At 34.8% G+C, this 10,273-nt stretch overlaps 1 protein-coding gene across 1 annotated transcript; it reads right to left on the reverse strand.

Annotated features, from left to right (window-relative positions):
* Positions 1-3,763: 3,763 nt before the first annotated feature.
* Positions 3,764-9,934, reverse strand: LOC108470444 (autophagy-related protein 18h-like). Its single transcript, XM_017771756.2, has 9 exons — positions 9,264-9,934; positions 7,585-8,043; positions 6,838-7,281; positions 6,294-6,539; positions 5,410-6,210; positions 5,127-5,302; positions 4,721-4,845; positions 4,144-4,635; positions 3,764-4,039 (listed from the first exon to the last, which is right to left on the reverse strand). Exons 1-9 carry the CDS (start codon positions 9,450-9,452, stop codon positions 4,035-4,037), a joined length of 2,937 nt encoding a protein of 978 aa, XP_017627245.1. The 5' UTR covers positions 9,453-9,934; the 3' UTR covers positions 3,764-4,034.
* Positions 9,935-10,273: the final 339 nt, after the last annotated feature.

The following is a 10,273-nucleotide window of genomic DNA, read 5'->3' on the forward strand; positions in this document are numbered from 1 at the left end:
CCAAAATCATCAACACTTTCAAAAATTGAGACATGGGCTAGCTAGAACACAAAGTAACCATCACAAAAACGTAAAAATCGTCAAAAATCGAGCAAAGAACATACCTTAATCAAGGATTAAAGGTGCCAAATATACAAGCCCTAAATGTTCTTCTTTTTCTTTGATATTTTCGGTTGATGAATGCATGAATTAATGAACATTTTGTTTTGTTTTAACTAATGTTAACTTAATAATCAAATACCAATTTTACCCTTAATGAAAACATTATGAAATCACCTAATATATGCCCATTTATGTCAAATTCCACTAATCATGGTCTAATTACAACATAAGGACCTTTCATTTACTAAGCCATGGTAATTTAGCACTTTTAACATATAGAATGCAACTTTTGCATTGTACACGATTTAGTCCTTTTCTCAAATTAACCATTTAAACGATAAAATTAGTACACAAAATTTTCACACACATATATTCACATGCTATAACCACCAAAAATAATATTAAAATAATTTTACGATCTCGAATTTGTGGTTTCAAAATCACTGTTCAAATTTACCTAAAACCGGGCTGTTAGATTATTAGTTTATAGAGAGAACGTATGAAAGTAAGTAACTTGTTTCTTTTCTTTTCTTTTCTATGTTTGGTTCGTGTTGCTCGAGCCCACACTTAACGTAATTCGTGATACAAGTGTAAGACAAAAGCTCATTTGGTTGAAAGTCAAGATCGACTTAAGTCCTCCTCCCTCAAATCATAGGTGCATTTCTAGTTTAAGTTTATTACTATAAATATCACAATTGACTTGATTTTAAAAAAAAAATTAAACTTCCATTGTAACCAAATAACTATTTTCTTAATAAGATTTTTTCAACACACATTACTGGTATCTATGGTCATCCGGAAGAAGGGCAACATAAGGAAACATGACAGTTATTAAGGGAGTTGGGTAGGAGGTCAAGTTTTTTGTGGCTTGTATGTGGTGAGTTTAATGAGATTCTTGCTGATTGTGAAAAGCAAAGGAGCTAATGCAAGCTTAGGGTGGAAATGGAGGCGTTTAGGGATGTATTGGATGAAACCGAGCTTACTAATATTAAATCAGAGGAGGTTGGTTTACTTGGTCTAACAATCGCGATGGAGTTGGTTTGATAAAGGAAAGGCTTGATCATTTTGTGGTGAAAGTTGACTAGCTCCAATAGAATATGCATATAAGGGTAGAAGTGGTGAGCTAACACTACAGGAAAACAGACTTTTAGCGGCGTTTTTTTTTGCCTTTAGCGGCGCTTGCCGCAAAAAACGTCGCTATATGCAGCGCCACGAAATTTAACTTATAAGTTAATTCGGACCATGATACAATTTTCCTGGATACAATAGGGGGACAGATGAGCATGGGTAAGGGTGGCCCAATATTGAAGTTGATGGGTACCAAATCCACCAAATATAAAATTCTTACACCTAAAGAGAATATAAATTTAAATATAAAGAGTATGGTCGGTCCTACAATACTAGATATCTAAAATTGCAGTTCTTATAACTAGAAGGCGTTGTAGACAGCTGTTGTGCTCACGACGAGTGTCGACCTACGCAAAAAATAAAGAGGGTTTTAAAACTGATAAAAATAAAAGTAACAAAAATAAATAAAATAAAAAACGAAATAAAATAAAAAAACAAATTACAACTAGATAAATAGATGTGATGACGCTCTAGCTTCAAGCTTGATTTAGGTTTCGGCTTCGAATTGATCCTAAACAATAAATTTTTTCTTCCAGAGGATAAGTTGGTTATAGAGGATAAGTTGGTTATAGTGGTCGAGGACGCCATAGACCACCAATCCTTCCTTGTGTAAATTAATTGTGGGAACGCTCGACAACTAATTCTTGCCTAGCAAACAACCCTGAAACATGCATCCACAATTTAGTTTCTCGGTAGCCTTACAAACAAGAAAAACCTGACTTGAATCAACGATCTCAACCGCGCAGGTCGTTTAAATCCGATCGTTAGTTCCCTTGACGGATCCAACTATTCACTCAATTAATCACGTCAATTTGTTCCTCGGTAAGCCGAACACGGCAATTACGAACTGCAAAAGTTCTTCCAATTGTACGCTGCACAACACCAAATCAACGAGTTTTTTTGATTTGATACTATTACGATTTTATGAGATGACTGAGACTATCTCCTAAATTGGAAAAATAATGAATACCAAAATAGAGATTTTTATGTACAGTTTCATAGTGTCATAATTTCAAAACTAGATAAAAAATCTACATAAATTTAGATCAAACTAATTCATAAAATAAGAACAATAAAAAGAAGAAAAGAAATTAGAAAGGGAATTTTATTTTTCAATAAAATTAAGAGAACAAACAATTGTCTTTTTTTTTTTTCGTTGTCTGCGCACTCAACGCCTCCCTCCCCTCCCCTCCCCCCCCCCCCCCTCTACTGTCTACTATCTTTATATGTATATATATAATAAAGGTAAAATATTTGGTACATTATTTGTGTTTTTTTATTTCAAAAATGATATATATATATATATTTTACAGCAGCTCTAAAAATGGCTATGTATAATTTTTTAAAATATTTTATTATATCAATCTTTTAATTTTATTTGTGAAGTCTAAAAGCCTTTAAATAATATATCAAATATTTTTAAAAAATAAACTCTAAAAATAAAAGAAAGCTGTCTGTTAACACTAACCCCATCCCATTCACGCGTAAATAATAATAGCCTAAATAAATAAAATCTTAAAATAAAAAGAGAGAAGTTTAAAAGTCTCAATAGAAATAATAATAAAATATTTTAAATTTTTGATCCTGTGCGTCAATTCAAGTTTTTGTGTCAAAATTTTCGTAAAATCTACATATTTGCTTGCTTCCTTACACATTAGATAATAAGTTGTTCATTTTCTTTCATTCTCTTGTAAATAGTCTCAAAGCTATTATGATAAAATGTTTTATCCTCTTGTCATTATATTTAGAGCTCCGACTTCCAAACATAGTCATATACTTGTTTGCTCTTCCTTTTTACAATTAAAATGTGAACTTAAGGATTTCTGGATATAAAACTTTAAGGGGATTAAAAGGAATTCTAGTTGAGCTTTAATAAAAGTTGTAGGGTTTTGGTTGATCTATAAAAATTAAGAGAATATTTTATCTTAGTCTTTGTGAAAAATATGAGAATTGTAAAGATTATACCTTTATACATTTGTGAAAAGATAGAAATAATAAAGATTATACATTTTAACAATTCTCATAATGAATTGAAAAATAATTAGTGAAAAATATATATTTTAAGGTAATGGAAGTAGATAGTTGGATCCTATCATTTTCCAAACAATTCTTAAAAAAGTTAGTAAATTTTTTTTTTTAAAATTCCAAATCCCCTTCTTCTTGGTAATTTCCCACCTAACACAAGGACTAATAGCAAGCGCATTTGACCTATGCTTTTTAAAGAGTTTATCCAAATAATCTTTGATTGTCTTCCTTTTTGAAGCCCAAGTGATCAAAATCAAGAATTAGAGATTCAAATTTCCATACTCCCTTATTGTATGGCAAGACCCAAGTTAGCCCAGACCCTGTAAACCCTATGGGATCATTCATGTACACATTCAAAATGCATGCGATGGCAAAGAAGAAGCCATGCCTGGTTTATAACAGAAAGAACACACTGCAAAGTAATTTTCTTTTTCTTTTTATTGCTTTTTCCTTTTTTTTTTTTTTTTTGAAGAATGAATAATGTTACACAGCACAGAAAGAACATGTCTTCACAAATCTTTTGCATTCAGCAGAATATCAATTTACAACCTGTACATTAGAAGAGTAGAATCCAGAGATGTGCCCTAGCAGCACAATGAGCCAATCTTTAAATTACTTAGAACCAATCAGTCAGTAGCTTCTTAAAATCACCATTCCACACTTTCAATTAGTTTTGTTTTGTCGGCCTCCGCCCTACAAGGCTGGCGTTTCAACAAATGAACCTGAAGTTGACAATATAAACATAATGCGCATACCTTGAAAGGAACACAAGAAACAACTCAACCTGCCACAAGATCAAAACGATGATTTCAATACGGTTTTAGTTAGTCTAACAGACGTTATAAAACCGGTTGGTTTGTATGTTAATTAACACTTTTAGATACTAACCTTCCTCAGAGAAGGCAAAAACACCACCAAGCATATCATCGTTGTCACCTTCCTCTGATTTTTCTCTCTCACAAGGACTGCTGTTGCTGTCAACATCAGTAACAACCTCTGTTGGCTCAGGACATGCACTTAAGGGTGACACTTTACAGTACTCTTCTTGAAAAAAATGCTCAAATTCCGGTGATTCATTTACAGGCTCCTCATCTAACATGTTCATACTCAAATCTGATCGGCTAGAACTTGTGTTTGAAACATCACTGCTTCCACCACTGTTTGGAAATTGAACCTCCTTTGCAATGGTTCTTCCACCAGATATAGAGCCACTTGTTAATGATGATGGACTATTGGATTGATTACAAGACACAAGACTAGCATCTTTGTTAAGAGTGCTCTGATTAAGCATATGTGATGCCAAAATACAACTCTGTCCCTTTATACCACTACTATCCTTCCCAGATTGAAGGCTGGGTGGATAAGAATTTCTTAATGACCCTGGTTAAAACACCAAGCATCAACTGGAGTTAAATGAATCCAAAAGTATATAGAATGATATCTAAAATTTAAAACAATGTCATACCACTGTCTGAGTTTTCAATCGAGCTAGGTGACATCAACTTAGAGTGAGAGATAACGGTGACTTCAGAGAATCTTGCTTTAGCATCAAGAGAAGAAGACACTGGATAACTTTCTACAGCTAAGCCCCTGCACAGGGAAAAAATGGAAATGTGTTCAAGGAAAATTCATTTGGTGGGTACCATAATAATAGAATTTGGCAACATGTAACACCACCCTAACCCACCCCCCAAAAAAAAAAAAATGAAAAATCCTAACATTCTGTAACACCATCCAGACCTCAAACTTCCAAATATCTCTGTTTTTCTACCAAACCCTTTTTACAACTACTTCTTTGACTTTCAAGATTAAAACAAGGACGAGAATAGTAGAAAGCAGAAAGGGCAAAATGTAAAGAATTGAGAAAATACCTGTCATTCCAATCAGGTTGAATCCTGTGAAAAGGCTCAAAAATAGGCAATAGATCCCTCTGTCTAATTTCAACCTCTTGAGCAGGCATCTGTTCTATTTCAGTTTCTCCACCAGACTGATCAACAGTGAACTTATGATCATCAAACCCAACAGGATTCATTGTATAAAATGATACCTAAGAAAATGCAAATGAGACATAAGAAAACTGGGAATGTGCAAGATTATAATACGTGAAACCAGAAACAAGCAAGATTACATCATAAACCAATCATAAATAACAACCTTAGAATTCTGCCAGATTGGAATCCTTCCACAGCTTATCTGTACTTCTGCACTGGAAAGATACAAGTGAGACCTATCTTGGGCCTTTGACATAGCCGTTTGCCCAGCATAATTATCTTCAGAATCAGAACCATCCATAGTCATCTCTAATGCTTCTTTTCTTCCATGAGTCATTCCAGAAAGGCATTCCTCTCTTTCTGGCCAATCTGTTCTTCTGCATACATCCCAGGCTTGCATAGCTTCTACTTTCACCCGCAACTCCTCTTCTTGTAGCTGGAAAGATGAACCTGGTCCAATTCTTGAAGCACTTTCACCTGCTTCTCCCCCAAATGAAGGCAGTAGCTTATGTTGGACAACATGTCCGGAAGGAGTGTAAACTAATAGCTGCTCCAAAACATTAACTTTTACTTGAGCTCGGTGCAAATCATTATGTAAAGAGTTATGAAAAACAGCAGAGAAAGCACCAGAAGGAAAGGAGGTCCTTCCAGCTGCAGATGATGCAGCATTGGCAACCGTATTAAGCCATCCAGAGTTAACATTTTTTATTCTGCTAACAACAGAGAGGGTAACAGTTGGTGGTGCTGGCAAAGAGAATGTTTGATAGTTTATTGGGAATGATGGAGTGGACCACCAAGGGAAAGATACAACTGGTGATAAGATAGGCCCATCTACATGAGAATTCCGAATTTGGAGTACATTCTCACCACCAAACGGGGAAAGAACAAAAATATGGCAAGTACCCCGAGATGAAACAATGGCAATCCACTGACTGAAAGCACTAAAGCAAATATCTTGGATCACCTACAAAAAAAAAAAGGAAAAAGAAATTATAGATAGATTAAACATAAAATTTTTATGAAAAAGTAGAGAATGCAAGAAAATACAGCTGATGTCATGCCACGGTGGAGCTTGTAAAGGTGCACATGTGAAGAACTCCAATCATAGCTTTGAGAGCCAGATCCATTCTTTGTTGAGGATGGCATGATCCGAAAAATATTTATATTGTTCCCATGTATTGAGGCCGTAACTAGAAGAGTCCCACTTGGATCAAAACATAGAGCAGAAATTGGACTGGTATGAGCCCTGAACTGTGATATAACAGCTCTGGAAACAAAATCTTTGACAACAACCTGCATTGGACCATATATAAAGAAAACCCTAAAATTACATTCAAAATTTTCATAGATGATTATTAACAGATCAAATTCCCATGCCTCTGATATTAAGTATTTCTAAGATCTCATCAGATACCTTCAGATAAATTTAACTTAAACATGCATCTGACATAAAAACTCAAGTATATAGGCAAAGATATGAATTGTAACCTTCCACATCAGGGTGGAATTAATGTGTAATGATCATATGTATTATTTTCAGGCATTCTAACATAGGACTAAAGTTTGCTTCTCAAATACATCATGTACTAACCGTCCCAGCAATATCAGTCTCTGCAGAATGCAATGCACCCCGACCAACTTTCCGGCCTGAATTTGAAGACATGGGAGAGCCAGAACCATCAGGAATAAGATCTTGATAGTATTTTGACAAAGTTTTGTAGCCCATGTCACCCAGATTGATTAACCCAGCAGCTAACTGCTTACTAGATTCCATAGCATATCGAGCCACAAGACTCCCACTACTAGGAGAAGTTGATGGACTAACACCAGGAGATGGAGTCAGGTTCTGTGGACTCAGTCGACCTGTATTTGACTGCAATGGATTGTTTGAAGCATAAGCTAACCACCTGGGACCCACTGCCATGGGACCATATCCAATATTAATCCCAAGCGTTCCTTGGCCTCCTGCTTGAGGGACATGATAGGTGAGGACACTAAATTTATTTTCAAGAGTGAGAGCATCGAAGCAGTATATCTGTCAACCAATAAAAGAATGCATGGTTTAAATTGTTTAGCTCCAACTAAATAATTGATCAAATAAAAGGATATAATGAATGTTTATACAGTAAAAACTATCCTTGATCAACATCTTCATAAAGTAAAAGCAATCTTGGAACCACCTAATCTGATTATTTGAGGTTTTTAATGAACTGGGGCATTATAACAGATGAAAACAAGGAATAAAAATTGCTTAACCTATCGGACTTGTTTATGACAAATTTTAAAATGCTTGTTCTACTAAAACTAAGTTTGAGGAAGGAAAAAGGCTAATTCTTACTTGTGTTGCAAGCCCCACAGCAACTATTCGAGGACTGCTTCTAACCATACATACGGTTGACCGGAATCTCAATACATGAACATAATTATGAGACCTTAGCGAATAGAATCGAACAGCAGTAGGAGAGAGAAGAGTATTTCCATTTTGAGGCTCATCAAAACCATGTCTAGTCAATCCATCTCTTCCAGAAGGCATCAAACCTGAGACCTTTGACTCATCGCAGGCAACGACAAGAAGTAAAGGATGTGATGCTCTAAATCCTTCATGACCCTCAGACATTTCAGGGAGTGGCTGCATTTGTAAAAATGTAACGGGATCATCACGCCTTGAAACAAGTTCATTGACATTAGAGGCATCTTCGACATCAAGAACTTGAAAGCCATTGGAGTATCCAAGTAAGAGGACCCTCTTAAAATATAAGGAACTAAGCTCTAGTCTGTCAAATGACGCCCAGAGCACCTGTTTTACAAAAGAAACCCAATGAGATAGCAGATAGAGTAACAAGAAGTTTCAAGGCAAATGCACATACAAGTTACACAACCTGTCAAAGAAGAGCACAACAAAAAACCATGTCAAGCAATGCGACTTAGGTAAATCTATATCTGCATCTCACATTCACTCCCACCTTCTTAGGCTAAGGGGTAAACTAGTGCCCTCATCCCTACAATGAGCTATTGTCATCAAAACTGTGAGCAACTGAAAAACAACTTGCTACAATACAATGGAATTCAGCAGTTGAGTTTCCATTTTGGCAATTTTGAACTTAAAGGAACTCAAATCAGAGCATTATTAGAACAAATAGAACATAACGACCTGTAATAGAAAGAGCAAAAATGAATCACATCATTGGCACAAGAAAAATCTTATAATAAACTGCCTCTGTGTTACTACATCTAAAAATCAATATGGTTCTCCCATAAATAACTAAACTCTCCAAAGTCATCATTTCCAGATATATAACCTAATCTTTTCTTACAAAGTTATAACTGAAGATTGATCAAGCAAATGATTCAATTATTTTAATTGCAAAATTATGCAATCTACGCCCTGAGTGATTAACATTATTACAGCATTAATTTATCCATAAAAAATCCACTTTATAAATAAGCAACACTTTCCTTAACTCCCCAACAAACCAATCTGACAAATATCATGTAAATATTGGTTTGGTTAGTGCAATAAACAAATCAATGTAAATTAAAACACTAAATCAGCTGATTTTCCATTCATTAATTTAATTAAAATGATTCAGAGAGATAATGCAATGTCCATTCAATGGCCACTAAAGCGACAATATATATATATGTTTTTTTTCTTTTTAAGAAAAAAGAGAAATATTCCTATACATCTCAACTTTAACTTATTAATAAAAGATCATTTTCAAGAATCAAATTTAAATTTCAGAAAATATTAAATTCAAGAATAAAATTCATAAAGAAATTAACTTTTAGCTGTACATTACAACAATCACTTAAAATCCTGTTGAGTTGAATAAGTAATTTTTACTTTACCTTTTTTCTTCTTTTTTTTCCTAAAAAAAGAGGGAATACCTTAAAAAATTCTCTACATTTAATTTTCTCTTCATTTTCACTGATCCATCGAACGATTAGGGAAAAAAAAACTTGTAGTTCCAAAAGTAAATCCACAAAAACAACACAAAAAATAATAATAATAGAAACCTGGTCTTTTGGGTGTTCCTGAGAGTCACCAGTAATAGAAGCGGCGACGGAGGCAGTAGCTGACCGTACACCTGAAGAGGCTGTTTTGAGGCAGGAAGAAATGAATTTCAAAGAATTCGGCAAAAAACCATTATTGTTACTATTATTGGAGCCTTTGTTGTTGTTTCCGATGTTGCTGTTGCTCTTCATAGTAAAGAACCAATCCAATTTCTTGTTCCGGCCACCGGGGCGTTACCGGGAAAGAAAAAAGTGATCCGCAATAGCATAAGAGGGAAATAACAAAACGGCAGCACTTCAATCTTAGAGGATCACCGGAAATGAATTTTTTTTCGCGGTGGTTGGGTTTGACCTTTTTAACAAAGAGAGGAAGAATAGGAAGGCAGAGAGGACACGGTTCTTTGCTTTCTTCGTTAAATGTTAATTGCAGTGCAAGCAAGAATGGAAGTATTGCAGGCGAGTCCTGTCAAGTTTTTGGAGAGTTCAATGGAGTCCTTGTTTTGGTCAAAAGGATTTGGTTGACACAGCTTACCTGCTAATTTCACTTGTTTTTCAACTTCCGATGCTTTAAGATTAGGAAATTATTTGATTTTTTTGATTGATTTAATGTCGTAATTAACCTAAATTTAGGATCTAAATTTATAATCTAAAATCTTACATAATTATATGCTAAAATCTTTTTAAATTCTTAATGTTGGTATCATTAGAATTAATGCTTTTGTTGATGGGTGTATCGATTATTATTCCATCTTTAATGATAATATTTAATTAGGCAAAACCTACAGATTAATCTTAACTATTTGGTAATAAATGTGGTCAAGCCCCATTTTCTTGAAAAGGAAAACAAAATCAGAATCGAAAAGGACAGAAGTGAAAAATGAAAGAAAATACAAGGGGCAAAAGGGAAAATAAAGAAAAATAGAAGGTGCGGTGCGGGGGGGGGGGGGGAGGTCGGTTACGTTACGGCAGTGAACGTAGAATATCTTAAAGGGAGATGCCGAACCACAAAACCC

The sequence above is a fragment of the Gossypium arboreum genome, chromosome 11, assembly GCF_025698485.1.
Source record: "Gossypium arboreum isolate Shixiya-1 chromosome 11, ASM2569848v2, whole genome shotgun sequence".
Taxonomy (NCBI): Eukaryota; Viridiplantae; Streptophyta; class Magnoliopsida; order Malvales; family Malvaceae; genus Gossypium; species Gossypium arboreum.